Source organism: Pogoniulus pusillus, chromosome 19, assembly GCF_015220805.1.
Source record: "Pogoniulus pusillus isolate bPogPus1 chromosome 19, bPogPus1.pri, whole genome shotgun sequence".
Classification (NCBI taxonomy): domain Eukaryota; kingdom Metazoa; phylum Chordata; class Aves; order Piciformes; family Lybiidae; genus Pogoniulus; species Pogoniulus pusillus.
The window spans coordinates 12,581,823-12,606,171 of record NC_087282.1 but is presented as its reverse complement, the minus strand read 5'-3'; the positions used below and the strand labels follow the sequence as shown (position 1 = coordinate 12,606,171).

The following is a 24,349-nucleotide window of genomic DNA, read 5'->3' as shown; positions in this document are numbered from 1 at the left end:
AATCCAAACTGGCAGCAATGGATGGACTGGCAAGATTGCACTTTTGAGGTTCTAGATGTTGAATTCCCACACAGGTGAGGCACAGCTCATGTGCAGGAATGGGGTGAGGGGATGATGGCCTTACAGCCTTTCCATGGAAAACGAGGTCTTCAACAAGCTGGGACCTATGAAATCTGTCGTAGAGGATGGTGGAGAAAAAGTGGATGAAAGTGTCACCACCAAAGTGTACACTACAGCAATAGATCTACTTCGGTATGTCCTTCCCCGCAACACCACTGCTGAGGGGTAACCCCTCCTTCAGCCTCAGGGCAGCGTGATCAGCTGGAAACCACCACTCCAGAGAAGGACAGGAAGGAGAGAGGAGCAGGGCTCTGGAGCAGGTTGCCGTAAGCTCTGGCCATCTCTGGATCCCCTCTGCTGCAGGCAGAACTGCTCTTCCTTCTGCGGGGAGGGCAGCCCCGGCTGTGTGATGGGTGGTAGGCTTCGCAAGGGCCATCTCAAGGCCATCGCCTCCCCAAGTAGACTCTACCCAAGCAGATCAGGGTCCTCATCTGGAAAGCAGGATGGCATCACCCACCTACCTCACAGGAGGGTTGTGAAGCTAAATTAATTAATGTTTGTAAAACACTTTGAGATCCTCGGCTGGGAAGGTGCTAGAGAAGGCAAAATACGGTGATTAGCACCCAGGTACCACAGCAACGTCTGCACAAGAAATGTGACTCTTTGCATTCAGTTAGAGGTTCCTACCCACACACAAACACATGCTTGGTAGGACCAGCACGGGCAGCACGGGCCAGCCTGGGCACAGGAAGGCTGCAGACACTTGGGTACTTACAGACAAAGGGAAAAGCCTCGCAAGTGCACTCACAGAGCTCATCAGACAAGTCTGGGACGCTGCCGCATTGTCATTCAGGACCTCTTTTAGATACAAAGCTAAGGCGTTAGGAAGGAGAATTGATTCGCTTCCCCTTGCTATGGAATTTACCAGGTGAAAGTCCTCGAAAGGTTGGGACCAAATGAAGAGATCATCTGGACTATATCTAACTGATTTCTCCTCCTTTACAGCCAACAGCATTGAGTCATGCAGCTCTCTATCCACTGTAGGGAGTAACCAAGACCTTTACAGTGGACAAAAACCTGCTCCATGATTCATACTGATTAACCTTTAACAAAGTCATCACAGTTAATATCTGAAACTTATTTGAGAGGAACAACCTGGAGATGGTCTCTATTTGTCTCTGCTCGCTGGAGTGAGTTACTCATCCACAGATTTTCTGTTCTGTCCTTCCCAAGCTCTTTCTCCCATAGAAAGTCTGCAGATCAGAGTATGGCCCCAGAGTCCTCCCTGTTCTGGGGTCCAACTTGGACAGAGCCAGCTCACTAAGGAAGTATCTGAGACAACTTCTGTACCATCTTTGTTGGCAGCCCCCAACTCTCAATTTGAATTTACTACACTACATGGCTTAAGCCAATGGCATCCTCTTAAGGGTAAAGCATGGGCTTGAGCTCATCTTCCTCTTGCATCTTCCATCCATTCTTCTGACATGGTCCTACCTTGTTGGAAGGCAGGGCAGCACGTGGGCAGTGGAACACTCTGCAGAGTCTGCTGTGGAGGGCACACTCTAGCCCTGAACCCATACAAGAGTGTAGATGTTCTCCTGGAGGCCACCAGCCTCCAGTGCCTTGGCTACTTTTCCCAGCAGAGACTGGTGAGGCATTTTAGGATCTGTGGGAAGGTTAGGACATGGTACAGGTCCCTTACATGGCTTCAGCTAGGAGTTTATCTTCTTCTGTCTGGTAAGTGGTTTGGATCTTCTGATGACCCAAAGGACCAGGAATTACTTCAAAGGCAAACAGACCTTGTGCCACCAAGATTATGAACTACTGTTCCAGGGCATGAAAGAGCTGTGAGTCTAAAGGGACAAACAAGGACTGTGTCCAGCTTTGGAAGGCTTTAAAACCACGTTGCTTTAATGATGTGGACAATGCATGGATAGTGCAGAGCACAGCACTCAGCCTTGTGTCTGCTGAGCTCTTTACTGTCTCTATATGCGTGGAGGGTGAACCGATGTATTTTAATCATAGCACAGAAATGCTAAGAGGTCTCCTGGATCAGCAAAATGGTATGCACTTGGAAGGCTGAAGAAGTAGAGAAAGGGCAGTCTGGCTGATGCTCACTGACACTGGTGGCATTCCACTGCAAAGAATGCGATCCCTAAGTCTGTCTCCTCTGAGAGCGAAGAAGGCAGGCTCCCCTGGCCAGATCACGAGCAAACCACATTCACTTCTTTCCCATAATAATCTTTGCCGGTCCAAACTCCTGAAAAGTGCCTATTCATTCTTGCAAAAGAACCCATGCATGCACTGCCATGGCCTCCAGAAAGAAGTTCAGACCCACATTCTCCAAGTTGTGGCCCATAATCACAGATACGTGGCTCTGCTGGAGGACCGAGGCTCTTGGCGTTAATATCTACGCTGGAGGAACATCAGAAGCTCCTGGCTGGTTCTACAATCAGCAAGCAGCTGAAGTTTTGCTTATTTACCAAACAATCTCCATGGGCTGAATGATCACAACTCTTCAGCGGCATGCAGAATCACCATGGGCTTATGGGCGTGCAAAGGAAAACCCCACTGGTGCTCTGGCAAGTCAGTGATCATTCCAGAAACCACATTTTATCTTGTGAAACTGTGATACAGCTCTTGGCCATAGCTTGAGGTGCCCCAGAAATGGCTCATTTTTATCTGTAACAAGGTACAGCACAGGAATCAGGGTGGGGAGGGTACATTCACCTCATCTGCACATCCAGTGGAGTCTCCTGCTACGGAGACTTGCAAAACGCACTGGATATGTTCCTAAGCAACCTGATTTAGGTGAAGCTGCTTTAGCAGGGAGGTTGGACTAGATCATCTCCAGAGGTCCCTTCCAACCCCTACCACTCTATGATTCTGTGATCTTCAAGCCCTGAGAAAAAGCAGGGCAGATTGGTATTTTTCTGCTCCTCAGCAGAACCTATGGTGCAAAATGGTCTCTTGAGGGATGTTTTTCAGATGCAAAGCCATAGCTCCACTGCAATTTGACAGCAAGGAATGGGCAATGCTCTTCTTTAGCATAATTTTGGGCTGCTTGGCCAACACAATTCCATGTGCAAAGGGAAGGAATCGATAGGTGAGCAATGATTTCTAGAGGCTGCCTTTCCAAGGCACAGGCCCATGACCAGACTTGGAGCTCCTTCTGCTGGCTCATGCAGAATTCTGCACCGGAGCAGCATCCAAAGGCTGCAGCTGCAGAGCAAGAGCACTGGGCAGGGCAGGGGGTGGTGGAAATCTGCTTGGAATGAGAAGAAGAAAACTGCAGGGTCTATAATTTGGCTAGACAGATCTGGTTAAAGAGGGATGCTGTGCTGTCACATGAAATCAGGGCCTTTTTTAGCACTGGGCAACGTCACTTGGAATCTTTTGGATTTCTCAGCTCAGAAGACAATTAAAAAGATTTAAAGCTGCCATTTCCCCCCCCCTAGTTCTGGTTTTGGGCTGTCGTTTTCTGTTTAACTCCAACCCCTTCTCTTTGAGGTTACAACACAACTTCGATGGCACTTGTAAGATTCGGGAGCATGCTGTTAACTCACAGGCCACACGGAGACGTGCAGACAGAGCCAGCTGGGATATAGCAGGACAGGGACACAGACACCGCACCTCAACGCTTGTTAATACAAACACACACGATACACCCAGATCTGCCTCAGCATAACCATGGAAACGTGCCTTACGAGCAGTTTGCTCCATCCTCAACCTCTAAGATCACTTCTGCTTTGATCAGGAGCTGTTTCAGAGGCTTTTCATCCACCTAGTTGTCTAGATATTGTGCAGTTCGTTAGCCAGAGTAGAATGGGAAACAATAAAGTACCAACATCTGCTTTTTTCTGCCAGTTGAGTGGACACTGCTGGTAGCAAAGGATGAAGTGCTGTGCTAAGGAACCTTTCATCTCCCTCTCTGACCTCAGTAAAAGCAGAGTCAACTTGCATCCAGTGCTTGGGATTGGAATAGGTTGCCCAGGGAGGTGGTGGGGTCACCTTCATCTCCACTTACAATGCAATCACCACCTCTTGTCTCCAGCAAGGAGCTGCAGAGGAGGTGACCCATGCTCCACAAGACGCTTCAGACCATGCTGGTTAGGCATTGGCACAGACTGCCCAGGGAGGTGGTGAGCTCATCATTCTTGGAGAGGTTCAAGAAATACATGGACATGGCACTTTGGGACCTGGTTTAATGGCCACAGTGGTGTTGGGTTGATGGCTGGACTTGATGAACTTGGAGGTCTATGATTCTGTCTTTTAGGAGCCACACTCAAAAATCCCATTAATTCCATTTCCCCCTGAGTATCGTAACCCATGCACAGCAAGGAACACACCTCTGGACCACTAATTATTGTATGGTTAATTACTCCTGCAGTAGGAACAAGCTGCAACAATGGCTGATGGGTCCAGCCCTTTGCCTTTCTTCAGCACGTTTCCACAGAGGATCTCAAAGCACTTCACTGCTACTTACTTGGTTTAGAGTTGGCAAACTATGCTGGGTCTGAGCTCCAGAGGTCCCTTCCAACCCCTACCATTCTTTGATTCTATGATCTGAGTTCAGCTCCTTCACTGCAGACCTACTTTTTGCATCCAGAATGGTGGATGTCAGCTGTGAGCAGGAAACATCTGCCTCTGAAGGCAGTCCTGGGCAGCTGGTGGCTTCATCAGTTTGCACTTCCATACTGAACTACCCAACTCACACTTTGTCATGTTCAAGAGGAATAAAATGTGTGACAGCCACGGCTCTTTACCCAGCCAGAGATTTCACTTAAGGGCCTGGCACAGGTGGATGTTAGCAGGGATGGTTCTGATGAGGAGAACACGCCTTAGCTCCCTTTCCTATCCACTAACTCCTCTCTTTTGGAGGAAGAAGGAGGGAAAAGACTGCCATTTAAGCAATGCAACAGAGGAAACCAAACATCTTTTGTCCTGACTATTTCCACAGCCAACCACAGGACCTACAGATAGTGAGAAAATTACCTCCCTGAGTCTATCAAGTCTGTGGCTGCAACCTGATGTCATTAGACAAGACATTATGGTAATGATTCCCCATATGAGAAACAAATGCTAAGGGAGGCAAGATGGAATAAATGATACCAGAGCTTTATCAGTCAAAGACAGGTGAAAACTAATCTATCCCATCTTGTGTTTAACAGCTCCCCTCTCCTCCAGTGCTCTGCATGCTGACAGCAAAGATCTCTCCATCACCTCCACTGCTCAGCTCATCCATCACTGCCCTGCTACCCTTCTGGGTAGCAACACTGCCCCTCACCTACAAGGCCTCACCAAACCAAAACAGTAGGAGAGCCTGGGCTGGCAGACTTGTCTCAGTTGGAATCTCAACGTGACACTGATGTCAGCATCCAGCCAACAGGAAGCCCAAGAGGTTCGTATCACATCTCACCACAAAGCTCCCCTGGAGAGTTTGCTCCACAGTGTGCACAGATTGCTGAGTCATCAGTACCATCTTTAGAGCTTACCTAGCCATGAATTTATTCATGATTTCCTTCACTTGGGCATCTGACCAACTCTCAGATGACACTGCTGACTCCAGCTGGGTTACAAATGCTGTGAGTGGGGAGCCTTCTAACTACACACCATCATCAATGAGGCTGCTCTTTGTGGACCCAAAGCATGACGTGCTTGAGTGAGCTGCAGACAGGCACCTGTGTTTTGGAGGTGTGGAGTGGGGTCTGCTTTCTACAAGCAATGGGCTAAGCTCTGTGCTTTCTCCAAATCTGTGCAGAAATCCCACCAAGAACACGATTAACTCAATTCTTTCACCTGCAGAGCTCTGACAGGCAAGGGAAGCGACCCTGATTATCTGAAAATGCAAATGCTCCTCCTTGCTTTGGTGGTTACTCTACCTGTAGCTCAAACTGCCTCAATCCCCTGGAGGCTAAGCCTACACCTGTGAGTAGGATGGGGAAGCATGTCAGGGCCATGTCAATCTTGTTCAGGGCCATGTCAATCTTGTTACCAATAAAGCAGATGTAAAGAGGAGAACCACAGGATGTACCCAGAGCGGTTGCTACCTGGTAAGGTTTGTCCTTGCCAGCTGGATGGAGCCAGCAGAAGGATGCTAATGTGCCTTTTGCTCTCCTTTTGCTCTGCAGGCTGGCTGGAGGAGTTGGAAATGTGTGAGAAGCCAGAGAAAAGCTGTTGGGTGTTTGGGCCGTGGTTTTGATGACATAGTACATGGTAAGCTCAAGTGATCAGAAAGGAAGAACTTTAGCAGGAAAGCTCAATAATTCAGAGGGTGTTTTACTGCAGGCCACAGCAGTTTGTGCTGGCTGGGGACTTAGCCCCTGCTGGGTTTTCATAGCTGAGTATTTCTGGGCACATTTAATGACAACATCTTTCTAAGCTCAGGGATAGGGATGATGGGGATGGAATATGTTTTTCTCCACCCCACAAGTCTGAAGCCACCAGGCTAAGGACTTGGCTATGGGCAACAGCCTTGGTGAAGTTGTGGCACAGTGCAGAGAATACATAGGACAGAAAGAACTGCATGAAGGAGCTGGCTTACAGCATGGGTCTGAAAAGCCCTCCTGGGGTGGAACACTGTTATTACTGTGATACCCTCCCAACTTGTACTGAGGTCGCTTCTTTAAATCAGAACAGACCTTTCATTCCCCAAAATGGAGACATACAGTGGGAAATGGTGCTTTAACAATGGGGTGTCCTTACTGGGCACTGGGACCTCTAATCCCCCTGGCAGCCTTTGCTGGCAGCTTCTGGGAATGTGAACAAAAATCCCTGCATGTGTCCTGCATGGGGACAGATGTGGACAAAGCTGGGAATAAGTAACTGAAGATTTCTGAAAGCTGTAAACACTAACCACTGGAGGGGAGATTTTAAGTAGCCAGAACAGAAGTACTTGGTAGATCAAGACACTCAAGGAGCCTTTTGTTTTCACATGCTTAGAGATGGAGAAAGTAGCCTGGATAACCCTGGCTGTAGGCTAAGGATAGTAACCCACGAGAGATACATTTCCATGGGAATTTTAGGCTCATTTCCAATGCTTTAGTCTACAGAGAGCAGAATTTTGGAAGCAGAGCTTGATGCTGCAGTGTTGGTGCAGGCAGTGGAGGTCCTCAGTGGTACCTGGACTCATCTGCAGAAAAAGCTGCACACTTGACTGGCTGTAACTTAAAAAAAGGCTGCTAGGGTTTTTTGTTGGTTTTCTAAGTCCAGTCAAATAGATTTCCCTGTTGCTTTACTATTTCTAGGAGACACCACACTGAATTCTATTCCCAGTTACCACACTGACATTGGAAGAAGCTAAAGGGCAGTAACCAAGAGCAAAAAATCTTGAACAATCAATAAGAGAAAAAAAAAAAACAGCACCAAGCAGTCCTTTATCTGGTGGTGAGGTGCAGAGCCAACAGTCCCTGCTTATTTTATGTCTAATGGACTTCAAGAAACCCAAAATTTGGTTTAACTCTGACTTAAGGCACCTGGTCTAATACTGTCATGTTTTGCCCAGTCCAGTAAGTAGTGCAATTCCCACTATACAGCTGAAATCTGACCTTGGGTGTCATTAAATGGATTTGGAAGGAAGCCAGAAGGGACTGAATTGTGACCCATGGAGGAACTGCATTTTAGGACCAAAAACTTCACCAAGAATTGTATTCTCTGGGATAAAAATTCTATTAGTTAATAAATCAGAGTTTTAAGGTTTACTCTTTCCTTGCCACTCTCTACAACTGCCTGAAAGGAGGTTGGAGCCAGGTGGGGTTGGTCTCTTTTCCTAAGGAACAAGCAATAGGACAAAAGGAAATGGCCTCAATTTGCACCAGGGGAGGTTAAAGGACATAAGGAACAATTTCTTCCCCAGGCTGTCCAGTGCAGTGTTAGAGTCCCCATCCCTGGAGGGCTTTCAAAGTTATGGAGATGTGGTGCTGAGGGACATGGTTTAGTGGTGACCTGGCAGTGCTGGGTTAACAGTTGGAATTGATGACCTTAGAAGGCTCTTCCAACCAAAAAGGTTCTGTGATTCTATCATAAGGAAATTAAGGCTGAACTCTGATTGGAAAACCTGAAGATCTGGTGTTGGGATGTGTCTCCCATGGTGAATTATGCTCCTTTCCCTGAATTACTGCAGGGGATACAGATACATGTAGAAAGGATTGCACCTGTAAATCAGACTGTTCAACAGCTCTTACTATTAAATTGACTCCTATTTGTCTCCTCCAGTTGTCTGGCTTTAATCAATCAACTGGTGGAGTCCTTGTCCCTGTAAGGAATGAAAACCTGTGTAGATGTGGTGCTGAAGGACATGGTTTGGTGGTGATCTGGCAGTGCTGGGTTAACAGTTTGACTTGATCTTAAAGGTCTCTTCCAACCAAAACAATTACATAATTCTCCTCCTCTCAGCTGCTCTCTCAGTGTCTCTCTGCAGCAAGCTGCAATTTACACACTCCTTAACACAGGCCAGATCCACAGCAATACTTGAGGGGTGTGTGTGCTACACTGGTGTGTAAAATATGCTGCATTTTACACTATTGGAGAAATGTTTTTCTGCTTCACCTCTAACAAAGCTGATTGCATTTTCCATTTCATGTTCTGGGTGGCTTTCCTCTCTTCTCTAAGTGTTCTGTGACAGGGAAATTACCATGGCTTCCCATTCAAGAGATGGAGGGATCAGCTGAGATAATCTAGAAACAAGTCTGTAATAGGCATCCACTGACATAGGAGCTGATATCTTGCCATGTCAGGTCAGGCTGTTGAGCTATCAAGCCCTGCTGTAGCCACCAAGACCTGTCCTGCAGAGCCCATCAATTTCAATGAGCAAACACTTCAGCTGGATGCAGTGGAAATATTCCTACTCCTAAACAGCTGCAGCTCAGTCCCAGCAGCACAGCCCCAGGTGCCTACCAGGGCCTTTGGCAAATAAAATACTGGCAGTATGTGTAAAGTGGCAGGATTTAAAGAACCAGTTGCTAAAAGCCAACTCTCAGAAATTTTCTCCTCCTTCCCTCTTCTGAACAATGCCACCAGCTCCCTGCTCCAGCAGCCTCATGCTTCTCTTGGGGTCTTGGGCACAAGACAAACCACAGAGTAAAAAAAAAGCAGAGTTTTCAGCAAAATGTTTAGTACTGGTACTTAATTTAATTAATCTGAGTCAGGGCTATGATTACCACAGCCTAGGACAACAGAAGAAGTGCTAATTTAATGACCCTATTTACTGCTTTGCAGCCTTCTCACATCTTAATACCAACCAGCCCTCGCTTCACTTGATGCTGGGGGTCTGCTGGAGCTTCTGTCTGACTGCAGGACTTCAGCCCATAAACAGAACCATCAAGCTTGTTCTTCCTCAAATAAATGCTGACTGCTGTTTTGGGAGCTAATTAATTTTATAGTTAGAGAAACTGAGTTAATAACTCCTCTTTTTTTCACCTCCAAGAGAAAGAGAGAGAAAGAGAAAGAGAGAAACCAAGAGAGCAATTGCTGCACGAGAAACCAGTCCAGCTGGACACGCTGGATCTGTCAGGATGCAAGTCCGGTGAGTTAAGTGGGAATACTGGTAGGCATGCTCAGGCACCTTTGAGGGGTCACTTAATGACTGAACAGTACAATTATTAATTAATACCACAATTAATTAATAATATAATTAACTGGGCAGTACACATCATTTAAACTGCTTTTGTCATGGCCGTCGTGCAAGTGAAATCTAATGATACTTCCATCGTCTCCCACAGCTGGTTCCGTGCTGGGACAAACATGCCAGTGGTGAGGGATGGACCTACAAAACTGAGCTCATGACAGGGTCCACTACCACCTGACCTACGTGGACATCACGTAAGAGACACATCTCTGGGTCCTTCTTTGGGGGTGTTCAGATTCATATTCTAAGGTTAGAAAATCTGGCCAGGAGAGTTTTCAGAGAACATTTCAGTAGACAACATAAGAAGTTAGTAGAGAGGAGAAGACTAATGACAATGGAGAGACACAGCAAACCAAGAAGTTCACAGCTGGCCTAGCAAACCACTACTGGACCAGCAAAGCCAGTAGACAACAAACAGGTGAGGCAGAAAGCAAAGAGCTCCTTCAGCTTCTGCAAAACAAAACCCAACAGCTGCACAGAGCTGGAATGGATCTGCCTGTAGTTGACTAGAGCCAAGAAGTGTTAAGTCCTCTCCAAACCCATTTAGAGGCATGGTGGTGCCATGGTACTTTGGTAACAAATCCACAGGTCTGTGATGTCGTGAAGCTTTGGAAAACTTGTGAAATATCCTGTCTGACTTTCCCTCTGGGGTTAGGGTTTCAAAACCTGTAGCTGCAAGAGTGATTGCTGGAGATAATTAACGCTGGCTGCTCGGCCAGTGGAGACTCTGTAATATCTCACATGGCATTTATTAGTTGGCTGTAGCCTGCCTGGGTGGGGAAATCAATCTGACATCAGAGAGATTTAATGTCTTTACTGAGATACTTTATTCCCTAGAGCTGATGCTACTGTGCTGTCTTTAAAATTAAGTTACAGGTAGCCCCAGGAAACATGAGTGTCTCCTTTCCACAAGGAGGAAAAGGGGAGATGATCCCTCATCATCTCCAGGATTTTAGCCACTTTTTCCTTCTTTGCTAATGGGAGACTTTGGGAATTAGCAGAACCCCTACACATCTCCGCACTCACTCCCATTGCAGCCTGAGATAAACAGCTGAGATAAGATTTCTGCCCCCAGGGACAGCTTCTGGACATCAGACTGAAGACAACAAGATCAAATTCATCTCTGGTGCAACTCCCACTGGCTTTCAATCACATCAGACCAGAGATTAATTTGGCCCACAGATACATTAAGAAAGATACAAAGCACAAACGGTATTTTATATAAAAAAGAGAGAAAAGAGAAAAGGGGAGAGGGAAGTTGAAGTGGGGATGCTGGTCCCTAACCCAGCAGGACTCAGCCCAGCCCGCTCCACCCTCACATCACCAGGCACAGTGCGTGTTGCCGGTTACCTTTTTGCTTACTGACTTTCTTTACTGTCATTGCCGCTTGTCGCTTTTGATTCTCAGATATTTCAAAGCCTGGAAAAGGGAACATGGCAAACACAATTCAGAAGGCTGCTTACAAAGCTTCTCTTGCCTTTTTGTTGGCTGTTGTCTTAGGGAAGGGGATGTCATTCTGCACTCTTCAGCCCCCTGCTCATCTGCGTGTGCAGGTAGGGATCTCAGTGGAGAGCCTTTATAATCTGACTCATGCAGGGGCTGCATGAAAATCAAGATGAGATCCATCATCATTTATAGGCTCTCATCAATCTGCCCAGTGCTCCACAGCTCAGCAACACAAGCTGAGCCTGAACTGACATTGGTTACAGCCAATTATAACCTGATGCTGAAGGAAGGACATAGCTGGTAAGTCACTGACTTCATTGCCTTTTGACCCTTCATCAGACATGCTTAACCAGAGCGGAAGTGCCACAGGCAAGAGACGCTGAAGTCAGATAGCCACAAGCTTCCTTCCCCCACATACCCACTGAGGTCCAGACATGAAGTTGTGGGCAGAATTAATTTATGAAGGGCCAAAAGTACCATTAACTTAACTGGACAAAGCCTTACTTACAGCCGTGAGAGCAACCAAGGCCACGTGAAGAAGGCTGACTTTACTATAAAAGTTTACACTGGCATCTACAACAGTTGGGGCTAAATTAAGCATTGCCAGCAACCTCCTTTCAGATGCACTTCATATTTCTCACCTATCTTTTCATCTTCTTTTACCATCTTCCTTTCTTCTCTGAAAGCTCTAAGCCATCGTAACTTCTCTTCCAGTTTCTTGGCAAAGAATAAGTGCATTTCCTCAGTCTCCTTGTTATGAAGTTTGAAGGCATTCTTCATGCTGACATTGAAGTCATCATCTCTCCCATCTTCTATATCCACCACTTCATATTTATCCATGTCTATGCGACCCTTGTAATACAGAATATCTCTTCTTATCAGATCCTAGAGAGAGAAAAGGAGAGAGGGGTTGGTTGGGATATACTTAGAGAGGCTGAACACAGCAAGGAAGTCATGGGAGGCCTGAAGAAAAGACACAAGGAATGGTGAAACTTGATCAGATCCTTAAAAGCCTCATCTGCTGTGAATACATTTGTGGTTGACTAAATAAATACCCCCATTTATTTAGTGAAAGAACAAAATACACATCCCCAAGCTGCCAAATTTGCTTATAGGCATGAAGAAATGCCTTTGAGTAGGTAAGACACTTCCACTGTTTTCCATGATAAGAAGTTCTGTTTCATAGGACAAGAAAATGGAAAACTCAGGCCAGCAGCCTGATGGGATTCCAACGCCACAAGTAAGGCCCACAGCACAGCTCCTGAGTGATAAGCTCAGACATGTCTGGGAAAGCAGACTGGGCAGCGTGGGTCTCAGTTTGCCAAACATCTTCTCAGAGTCTGGGTCCCTGCACCTTGTCCTTGGAGCTCATTTCCCATTCATACACAACTCAGTGCTCAGAAAATCACCCAGATTCCCAGTTCAAAGAACTCCCAACCTACCTCTGCCCCATTAGGCTCTGGTTTTAACCTCTTGATCCAGATTAATTTTTTTTCTTTTTCTCTCCTTGATGTCTATAACCTTTACAGCCAAACCTGCTCATCCACATCTCCTCTCTGACTTGATCAGAGGTCCAGGTGCCACCGGCAGAGGGACAGGATTCTGCCCCTCTGCTCTGCTGAGATCCCACCTGCAGTGCTGGGGCCAGCTCCAGAGCCCACAGCACAGCACAGACACAGACCTGTTGGAACAGGGCCAGAGGAGGCCACAGCAATGCTGGGAGAGCTGGAAGCTCTCTGCTGTGAGGCCAAGCTGAGAGAGCTGGGGTTGTTCAGGTTCCAGGGAGACCTTCTCGTGGCCTTGGGTGGCCTTTCAAGACTTCAAGAGGCTGATCTTGATATGAATAGGGATTCTTCATGAGGGAGTGTTGTGACAGGATGAGGGGTGACAGTTTAAACCAGAAGAGGGAAATTCACACTGGAGAGAAGGAAGGAATGTTTTGTGTTGACGACCCTGTCCCAGGCCACCCAGAGAGTTGGTAGATGCCCCATCCCTGGAACCACTGCAGATGAGACTGTCTGGGGCTCTGAGCAACTTGCTCTAGTTGTAGCTGTCCCTGCTGACTGCATTAAGGGGAGAGGGAGGGCTGGATGACCTTTAAAGTTCCCTTCCCACCCAGACCAGTCTGTGGTTCTATGACTTTCTGATTCTTGCCCTGTGTTTTTCAGCAGCAGCTCATTTCTCTGCATTGGGAAAAGTAAAATAATCCTCATTATGAATTTTTCAGAGCTCATGAGACCACCCACAGCTCTGGGGCTGTTTGACACACCTGGCTGAGCTCTGCTCCGTGTCAGCAGCAGCCATGCTGTGTCTCAGCTATCACCATCCCTCCTGCCAAACCAGGGATGTCACACATTCACAGCAGCAGGAGACAATGGGAGGTGGAGGTGGCACTAAAATCAAGCATTTTGAGATGTGTGTGGCAGCTGCTCAATCACAGATATGAAATTCTGGATGCTGATAATCTGTGGTAAAAAACAGATCATTTCTGGGTTTCCTCCTTACCCTCTTCATGCTTCTTTGGGCTTTGCCCACCAAATTCTGCACTGCCTTTGCTAGAAGTACTGCAGATTTACACTGGTGTAAGAGGAGCACTGGCCCCACATCTTTCTGTCTTTACAGGGACAGATAACAAAAGATCATCATCAGACAGCTGAAAATGAATTACCTAGCTTACAAGACGTAAATATTAAACCAGCTAAATTTAGCAACACACAATCAAGATCTCCTTCTCCCCACTCTCAAAAGCCAATATTGAGGTGCCTTAGATAAGCTGACCTTAAATACTTTTTGATTTTTGAGAGTGCCCTAAAGATAAATGCTATGGCAAGGGATTCATTTAAGGGGAAAACTAAAAATCAATGTCCAGCATTTATTTACTCAACTAAGATTCAGTAGCGAGGCTGTTTTCAAAAGAGAGAAGCAGTAGGTATCACTTTAAACAAACCATACATCTCGGCCAAGAAACTGTACAGCATCATTGTTAGTCCTTTTTGTGAGCAAAGGTGCTCATGCATCTGCCAGACAGTACTAACTGTCAGAGACAGGGCACAGTCCAGGAGCTCAGCACCTGTAGAACCTGGCTCCTTCCTCTGGAATCACCTAGGAGGGCAAGGAAAGCCAGTAACTCATGTATTGTTCAAACAGAGAATCGGAGGATCATTTTGGTTGGGAAAGACCTCTGCTACCAGCAAGTCCAACCATCAACCCAAGACCACCATGGCCACTAAACCATGCTCCACACAACTCAGGATGGTGACTCCACCACCTCCTTGGACAGCCTGTTCCTATGCCTGACTACTCTTTTCCTAAGAAAAAAAATCCTAATATTCAACTGAATCTCTAGGATGGAGGCTTTGAGTAGTGCTGCTGTCCAAAACACAACAGAAGGATTCTTATGAGTTGAATATGTGATAGAAAATCTTTTGCTGTTTTGCCTTTTCTTGGAAAATTGCTTCTTTCCTCTCCCTCTGTGCCCAGCAAAGTGCTGGGAAAAGGCTGTGAGCATCTCACTAAACTGGTTCAATTAAATCAATACTCTGCTCTGTGCTTAAATGTGAGTATTGCTCTAGCTCCTAAAAGCAGCATTTTTCTTCTCCATGTTTTTTGAAACACTTGATAAGAAATCTCGTAGGAAACATGGATGTGCTCCTTAAATTATCTGTACCAGTGCCTGTTCTTCCTCTCACTGCTAAGGAAAACTTCACAACACTGAACAGGCTGAGCTGGGAGACGTGGCATCAAAGTACAATTCCATGAAGGGAGACTGAAGCCAGATGGGGATTGGTCTCTTCTCCCAGGAAACAAATGACAGGACAAGAGGAGGAAGCCTTAGGGTGTGCCTGAGAAGGTTTAGATTTGACACCAGGAACAATTTCTTTACTGAAGGAGAGAACAGGATGCCCAGGGAGGTGATGGAGTCACCATCCCAGGAGGGGTTCTAAAACCATGGAGACACAGTTGGGCACTTTGAGACACAGTTTAGTGGGTGTGGTGGTGTTGGGTTGACAGCTGAACTTGATGGGGTCTTAGAGGTCTTTTCCAACTGTAATGATTCTCCGATTCTCTATGCAGCATCCCTCACCATCTGGAGGTTTGGTCATACAATGTGCTACCAGCATAAAGAATCACAGTTCTCTTCTTTTCCCCCAGCTCTGAAAATACAAAGCTTTCTTGCTTACACTTACCAACACAACAAGTTGGGTTGGACTTGATGACCTTTAAAGATCCCTTCCAACTCAACCCAGTTCATGAGTTCTGATTCCCCAGAAGGAGGAACATTTCCCAGTGACTGCCCATGAGCTCCAGTGCTGATAACACAAGTGTTTAAGAGACTCTTCTTTTTCACAGAGGGGTGAAACACATCAACACCTTGGTGAATGGCACATCTGCACACGGCAGGTACATTGGACATGCTTTAATCTCAAGGAAGTCCAGATGTAGCAGATTAATACCAGTCACTGGATAAAGCCATGGAATCACTAAGGTTGGGAAAGACCTCTGAGGTCATCAAGTCCAACCATCAACCCATCACCACCATGCACACTAAACTATGTCCTAGAGTGCCACTTGCAGGTGTTTTTTGAACACCTCCAAGGACAGTGACTCTGCCACCTTGCTGGGCAGCCTGTTCCAATGCCTGAAGGCAATGGGCTGGGCATTGCTTACCACCACTTCTCCTTTCTTCCCCTCTTTTTGCCAATGCTCAGCAAAAGGATATTATTTCCCAACTGACTGAATTTTGAGAGCCAACATATGGGAAGCACAATAATTGTTTGATCTGTTTTAAGGCAGCTGTTCCCACAGCTCTTAAAGAAGAACAATCATCACTTAGCTCCTTAGTGAGGCATAAGCCCCTTCCCATGCACTTGGCTTACACTGCAGCTGATTTCTGCAGTATTCAGGAACTCATCTGAGTTACAAGAGAGACCAGGCCTGTTTTAGGCATCTGGGCAAGAGAATAGACTCAGGGAACAGGCAGGCAATGAGAGCATTGCTGCTTTGCAGAAGGCCTGTAGCAGCACTGAGAAATAAGCCTTGTTCCCCACACCATCTCTGTCAGCACAGGACTATCTTCCCTTCCTTCCAGCACGTAAGCTAAAATGGAACACACACACACACACAAGATAAAGGAAAGCAGATAGATGGCTAAGGATGGCAATGGATGCTCTGAACAGAGTGGTGCAAGTGTTGCCTGTCAAGAAGGACAAAGCAGATATGGACAAAATGGAGATTTATCAGCTCTATGTTGGCAGCTCTACATCAGCCAGCACCAAATGCTCCCAGCCCAGCCCCAGCCCTGTCCTGGGCTGATCACCAGCAGTGTGGGCAGCAGGTGGAGGGAGGGGATCCTATTTGCAGTGCTGGGACCAGCTCTGGAGTCCTCAGCACAGCAGAGACATGGAGCTGCTGGAGCAGGGCCAGTGGAGGTCACAGCAATGATGGGAGGGATAGAAGCCCACTGCTGTGAGGCCAGGCTAAGAGAGTTGGGATTGCCCAGCCTGGAGAAGAAAAAGCTCCAGGCAGACCTCCTGGTGGTCTTTCAGGACTTCAAGGGATTGATCAGAAAGTCTGGGACAGTCTTTTGGGCAGGGCCTGTTGTGATAGGACAAAGGGGTGATGGTTTGAACTAAAAGAGGGAGATTCAGACTGGAGAGAAGGAAGAAAAGTTTGACAGTGAGAGTGGTGAGAGCCTGTCCCAGGTTGCCCAGAGAGATGCTAGATGTTCCTTCCCTGTGCAACCACTGCAGGTCAGGTTGTTCAGAGCTCTGAGCAGCCTGCTCTAGTTGCAGATGTCCCTGCTGACTGCAGTGGGTTGGACTGGATGAGCTTTGAAGGTGTCTCTAACCCAAAACTTCCTATGATAAGCAGCCACACTGCTGAGAGAAGCTCAGGCTTAGGGGAGGGCAGAAATGGCAGCAGGGACAGGCTGCTCCTGTTACTCCTGATTATCCTGGGGTCAACACAGGAGAGAGAGAATTCGAAAGGAATGATTAAGCTATAGAATTTACCTCCATTTATATGCTCATTAAGTAGCAGAATACTCCATATCATCCTGTCCCTGGTTAAGCCAGGACCAGCTGGTTCACACTGTCCATTTCTGAATGTCATAAAGAATTACTTTGCATAGTTAAATCAGGGAAGAGCAAAAAGCCAGAAAACTATGCAAAACAAAACAAAACTCTCCAAACCTGATTAGTAGGGAAAGGACAAAAAATGGAGTTGTTTAATCTAGAAGAGGACATAAATAAAAGGGAATGTGCCGTTGGCATGCCAGTATGTGAAAGCTGCTGCCCCTCTAAGGAGGCTGCTGATCAATTATTCTCCATTTTGATTGTGGCTTGGCTTAATTTACCACGAGGGAGAAGAGGATTAGATCCTTGGAACAAAGTCTTTCTGCCTGAACGCTGGAACAGACCAAACAGAGAAGGCCTGGGACAGCATTCCATGGAGATTTTCACAAATAAGGTTAGGCAAACATCCATCAGAGATGCTCGGAGGATACTTAATCCTGTGAAGGGAACAGCTCATCTCCTGGGGTGCTGCCCAGCTCTGGGTTTTGATGATGCCTAAGAGAAAGGTGATAGGTCTCCTTCTCTGGAGACTTTCAAAACCTGCCTGGGTTTCTGGGCAACCTGCCCTAAGGTGAACCTGCTTTGGCAGGGGGAGGGTGGTGTTGCATCAGAGGTCCTTTCCAACCTTCACCACATGGGATTTGGTGATTCTGAGATGAAGAGAAAAGGGGCTGAGAGCAGGCAGGATCAGCACAGACTTCAGGACTCCTTAAACTAGAGCAGAGTAGACTTAGATTGAACTTCAGGAGGAAATTCTGCACAATGAGAGTGGTGAAATAGTGGGAGAGGTTCCCAGAGATGTGGTTGAGGCCCCATCCCTGGAGACACTGAAGGTCAAACTTGATGGGGCCCTGAGCAACCTGATCTAGTTGGAGATGTCCCTGCTGACTGCAGGGGGGTTGGACAAGATGACCTTTCAGAGTTGCTTCCAAGCCAATGCATCCTGTGATTCCACGGGTAGGGCTGGAGAAGCCCCAGGGCACCCAATGGGACAAGCAAAGCAGGAGGAGCAGGAGAGAAACCTGCAGCCTCTGCAGAGAACATCCAGCTTGCACTGCACAGCTCTTAAGGAAATTGATGCATCTAGGTCATTTGCACTTATTTGTCTAAATATGATCTTTCTCTACCCTACAGCTTCTCTGGTTTCCTCTTCTCTCCCTGGCTGAGGTTAATTAAGCTCTTCTGAGTAACGCTCTGCAGTCTGTTCACGTAATATGTACTAAGGAAGAGCTGAAGCCAAAAAAAGTCCTGTTTGATGGGAGCACAAAACCCAAGTTTTGACATGTTATGTAAACCCACCACAGCTCTGCTCTCCACGTTTGCTTTGGTGGAGCTTTACAGCTGAAGTGCTTCTGCCTGAGGTAGTGGCTGCATGCAAGGGGATGTGCATTCCTCTGCGACCTGCTCAGGTTGTCTTCTCCTGCTCACCCTGACTTAAATAGCCTCACTTTACTGTCCTCTCTGAAGGGAGAAGGTGACTTTAGCTGTGCTTTAAAGGCAATCATTAAGTGTACGCAGCAACCAACTGCTTCCCCAAAAGGGTTGTCAAGCCTGGATGGAGCAGGCTGCCTAGAGAGGTTATGAAGTCTCCTTCTCTGGAGACTCTGAAGACCCACCTGGCTGTGTTCTTTTGTGACCCACCCTAGGTGATCCTGCTTTGGCAGAGGGGTTGGCCTATATGATCTCCAGAGGTCCCTTCCAACCCCTACCATTCTGTGATGCAATGGCCTGGTAAACATCTCAGGCTCCTGTTAGCTTTGTATGGAGCTATCTTCATGCACTTCAGAAACTCCTCCTATTTATTTCTTACTGGGGGGGATGGGTGTGCTAGGAGGGATGGGGAGGTCTCAAGTGAGGGTTATGATTTTAGGACAGCCCATTTTTCCCATGTGCTGTGGAATACTCTATGCTAGGTCACACTCCACTTCTCACACATCAACCAAATCATCTGTAAAACACAAGTCTAGAAAGAGCCATGACTCATTAGAGCCATCCTATGAGCCGACAGCACCAAAGATGCTAAACACAGAACAACCCCTCATAAGTTTCTCATGGCAGAAGTAGGCTATTTGTCCTCCTGGTTCTCAAAGTTCTGCATGTTCCAATGGCAAAGGAGTTGCAAAATGACTTGGGAAGGAATCATTCACTCTAAGTCAGGTCTTCTGACCCCACATCCTGAGACTGGCAAGGACTGGCCATGAACTTTCGTCATCTCTGTAATGGGATAATGACATTTGCTTATTTTACAGGGCAGCTGGGAGCTGTAAATAATCACTGAAAGACTCATTGAAAGCTTTTGATGGTGGATCTCTAACTGCTCAAAACCTTGTAAAGAAGAGCTTCGAGTCACACAGGCTTTGGGATTCAGAGCTGGCAAGGGAAGGGAGGAAGAGAGGAGGCTCTGAAGGTGGCAGCCAGCACTATGCAAATCCCTCTGTCCCTCCTGTGAGCCCTGAGGGACACAGAATCCTAAACTTGTTTGGGTGGGAAGGGACCTTTAAAACTCACCCAGCCTAACCCCCACTACAGTCAGCAGGGACAGCTACAACTGGAGCAGGTTGCTCAGAGCCAACCTGACCTGCAAGGGTTCCAGGGATGGGGCAGCTACCACCTCTCTGGACACTCCTCAGTGTCAAAAATGTCTTCCTTCTCTCCAGTCTAAATCTCCTCCTTTTAGTTGAAACCATCACCTCTTGTCCTGTCACAACTGAGTGGCTCTTCTGCTGAAAATTATCTGTCCCCACTACAGCTTTACAGATCATCCCAGTGAAGACCTTCTGAGATAACTTTAAGCGTGGATGACAGCAGTGTAAAGAAATATGAAGGTTTTCTCCTCTCTCTCCTCCTTACCTGAAATCATAGAACCATAGAATGGTTTGGGTGGGTCCAACCCCCCTGCAGTCAGCAGGGACATCTGCACTGAGACCAGGTTGCTGAGAGATGAGGGCTTGGAGTGAAGATTGCTGCTGGTAAAGAAACAACCTGTAGCAGCACTTGTGAGGCTAGAAGACCAAAAGCATTACACTGAGAACACAGAGCTAAAGCAAACCTGTTGATGAGGAGTGAATAGCTGATGCTGAGACTGGGAAAAGACCACACCAGGATCCACAATAACTGCACGACCCACAAAGTGGAAAAGGAAGAGGTATGTCTGGGAAGGGCTGAGTTGTCCTCTGTGCTACGATGTGGGTCTCAGGCCCCTCTCTGATGGCTTCTCATTGACCTCTGACCTCAGTGAGTGCAGAGCAGAAGGGAAGAGGCAGAGGGAAGGAGCAATTTTCCCATGTACTCCCAAAATTTGTCCTGATTTCCCTGCCTGCCTGTTCTCTGCCTCCACTCTGCCCAGCCTGCCGTGAGCAATGAGAAGGTGGCCCAGTGCCACGTAGCCATGTCTTTGGGTATCTTCAGTCAGAAGGGCTGTCTATGGGCTTTGGCTTTACAAAAAGAAAGATTCAGAGCCTGCACTTTTAAAATCTCACTCACCTTAAAGGGACCCTTTGCAGAGAGCAGCCCAGCTTGATTTTCATCAGCATGAAGGAGAGAGCTTTCCCCAGCATCAGGTCTTTTAAACCTAACCCTGCTGTGAGTTGCATCTGGAGAGGGGACAGTTTTGCACCACTCCCAGAGCCTTCAAAATTAAGCCCCTCTTCTGTCCAGATCAGACACAATGAGCCCTTTGGAATGTTTTCCCCTAAGTATTCTTGATATAAAATCAGAGAATAGTGGGAGTTGGAAGGGACCTCTGGAGATCATTCATTACAATCCCCCTGCTCAAGCAGGGGCACCCACAGCAGCTTGCACAGGATCACAGTTTCCAGGCAGGTTTGGAGTCTCTCCAGAGCAGACTCCACAACCTCTCTGGGCAGCCTGCTCCAGGCATCCAGCACCCTCACACTAGAGCTTCTCCTCATGTTCAGATGGAAGCTCCTGGATTCCACTTTGTGCTTGCTGCCCTTTTTCCTGTCCCTGAGCACCACTGAGAAGAGTCTGGCCCCATCCCCTTTATCTCTTGCTGAGCATTGATCAGATCCCTTCTCAGGCTGCTCTTCTCCAGTCTCACCGGCCCCAGGGCTCTCAGCCTTTACTCCTCACAGAGATGCCCCAGGCCCCTCAGCATCTTTGTATCCTCCACTGGACTCTCTCCAGTCCAGTCCTCATTCCTGTCTCATTTGAACTGGGGAGCCCAGAACAGGATGCAATATTCCAGGTGTAACCTCATCGAGGCAGAGTAGAGGGGGAGAACTTTCCTCAACCTGGTGGCCACACTCTTCTTCATGCACCCCAGGAGACTGCTGTCCTCTTGCCTGTGAGGGCACATTGCTGGCCCATGGTGAATCTGTTGTCCACCAGCACTCCCAGAAAATAAAGATAGCAGACAACCAATGCAAGCCTTGCTAAGACTGGACACCAGTGAGCAGGAGCTTTGCTACCACATCATTGGACACAGCAGTTTGGACAGAGCCTGCTTTTAGGGGCAAGGAAATTGCAGCCTGAATATGTGATGAGGAATGGGTGGAACTGAAAGCAGGAGGACAAAGCATCACCTGCATGAGAAAACCCCGGCCAGTCTTCCTACCGAAGACTTCCTTGGAAGGGTCAAATCCTCTGGAGGTTCCCCGGGGGCTGCCCTAGGAAGGAGGTGCAATCCCTGTGCTGCTGGCTTACGTAACTGCTCCTCACAGAAGGACAGCTGTGCTGGGGAGGTCGGCAGATCCCTGCCAAATTATTCAGCACTGTCTGTCTCCTGAGCTTGGAAAGAGACTGCAGTGTGGGATCCGAGTGGGGGAGGACTGGAGCTGAAAGCAGTTCTGTGGAGCTGCTATTTTTGTTCCATGTGTTTAGTGGAACATCAGTGGCATTTTGGTGCCTTGGTTCCACCTCAAGTCCAGCCACATTGGCTGCAGAAGGACGAGCTGAGAGCAACTGCATTCCCAACAAACTAAGGAGATGGGAAAACCTTCTGCAGACACATCACTCAGCTATTCTGGGCTCTCCAGCTCCCAGGGGCTTTAAACTGGGCTGCTGAAAGGCAACAGAAGAGGGACGGTTAGATTTTCATCCCTGGGCCAAATTTATAGTCCCTGCAATTACAGGAGTGATAAATTAGGCACAGGGTGCAGTGTACAGCATCTTGCCTATCTGCACGGCTGGATGAGTAGGCTGAACCTGCTCCTCATCCAGCAAAGGAAACCCAGACTGTGAAGGGCTCTAAATTCAGCCCTTTCTGGATTTTACCACTGAATTAGGAACTAACAACCAGAATCTTTCTCCTGCTCCTCTCCAGCTGACCTGGATGGTTTTCTCCCTACACTGCTGCTCTTCCCTCTCTTCTATTTCACACCAAGGAGTGAAAAGGCAGCTCCTGCTTCCCTGAGCCAACAGAACATCAGCAGATTGCTGAGTCCAGTCAGTGCAGCCCCTCAGAATCACAGAACTGCTGGGATTGAGAGAGACCTTTGAGATCATCAAGTCCAATCACCGCCCTGGAGCTCACAATCTCACCACTACTGCTAAGCCACTACCACTAAACCCTCAGCACCACATCCACACTGCTTCTAAGCACTTCCAGGGATGGTGACTCCACCACCTTCCTGGGCAGGCTATTCCTCAGTGCCCAAGAACCCTTTCTGTGAAGAAATCTTTCCTAATATCCAACCAGAACCTCCCTTGGCCCAACTTGAGACCATTTCACCTTGACCTGTCACTTGCTGCATGCAAGTAGAGACCAACCCCCACCTGCCTCCAACCTCCTCTGAGGGAGCTACAGAGGGCAATGAGATCTCCCCTCAGCCTCCTCTTCTGCAGACTAAACCACTCCAGTTCTCTCGCTGCTCCTCACAATATCTGTGTTCCAGGCCCTTCACCACTCTTCTTTGGACACTCTCCAGCACCTCAATGTCCTTTTTGTAGTGAGGGGCCCAAAGCTGAAGCCTAGATTCAAGGTGTGGCCTCACTAGTGCTGAGCAGAGTGGTACAATCTCATCTCTGGACCTGCTGATCACACTACTCCTGATACAAGCCAGGATTCCATTGGCCTTTTTACTGTCTCACGTTCAAGTGGTCATTTATCAGCACCCCAGGTCCTTCTCTGCCAAGCATCTCTCCAGACAAAGCAGCACAAGTTTTGCTGCAAAACTGTGCCCAGGGCAGTAGTCAGCACATGCTCATCCTTACAAAGGGGTCACCGAGCAAACGCACAGCTGCAGAGTCACCTGCAAATGTTTCCCTGCCTTGAACAGGCCAATCTGAAAGCTCAACTCTTTTTTCATATATGTTTTTGATATATAACCTGCTGGAATTTGTCCTTCACATTCAGCTGTCTTCTATCCACAGAGACAGACAGCATGGCAAGAAGTAAAACCTCTTTGCCATGCTCCACAGTCTGGGCTCACTGAAACCTCGCCTGCAGGTCACTGACTGATCAGCTGGGAATGAAGGTGGGGCTCTGGAAACACAGGTCTCCAAAAACTTCATTTTGTACTTTCTTCTGGGGCTGTGACCAAGGCAGAGTGTGTGCTTTGGTGGCCTCCACACTCATCCCGTGCTAGCTCCCCAGCTGAAGAGCAGCAGGTCACCCGGCCCCTCCCGAGCTGAAAACAGCAACACACAGCCTGACCCATTTTCCCACCCTGCTGCAGGCTGGATCCAGCCCTGACCCAAAATATGGCATCTCACAGAGAAATCTGTGTTTCTGGGAGGAAAAGAGAAGGGGTGGGAAGTGCTGAAGAAGTCAAACAGTGTTCTTTGTGGGTCAAAACCCCACCTGAAGTAGTAAGGCTCGTCCTTGCGTTGGTCTGCATGTTTGCAAACAAGATTATGCAGCTGGCCCTGTGAGACCTCTTTTAGCCTGTAAGACACCCATGGCTGCTGTGTCGATGCAAAGATTACCTCAGTGTTTTTAACAGAACTAGACCTTCTTACACTAGAAGGGCTCAGAAACGTCTCTTTTATCTTCCCCTTTGGAAAGCTGAGCTGTGCTGGAGTCTGACAGGATTATTTTCTTTACTCCAGCTGCTAGAGCACAGCTATTTCTGGCTGACTCTCTGGCTACTGCTATTAAACCGTTCTCATTTTGCTTCTTCCCCAGCCTGCTCTCAGAGCTCAAGGGAAGACAGCAACAGCAATAACCCACAAGCTGGAGCTT

At 47.6% G+C, this 24,349-nt stretch overlaps 1 protein-coding gene across 10 annotated transcripts in view; it reads right to left on the bottom strand.

Annotated features, from left to right (window-relative positions):
- Positions 1–24,349, bottom strand: part of ARHGEF9 (Cdc42 guanine nucleotide exchange factor 9) — a 252,705-nt gene that overhangs the window by 11,895 nt on the left and 216,461 nt on the right. For 9 of the 10 annotated variants that reach the window (XM_064159330.1, XM_064159329.1, XM_064159328.1 and 6 more), the window contains 2 exons: positions 11,773–12,016; positions 11,036–11,104 (listed from right to left, as the gene is read on the bottom strand). In XM_064159330.1, coding sequence (XP_064015400.1) covers positions 11,036–11,104; positions 11,773–12,016 — 313 coding nt within the window. Of the gene's footprint in view, positions 1–581; positions 654–11,035; positions 11,105–11,772; positions 12,017–24,349 lie in introns of all 10 variants that reach the window. The other variant, XM_064159331.1, reaches the window with a different exon arrangement.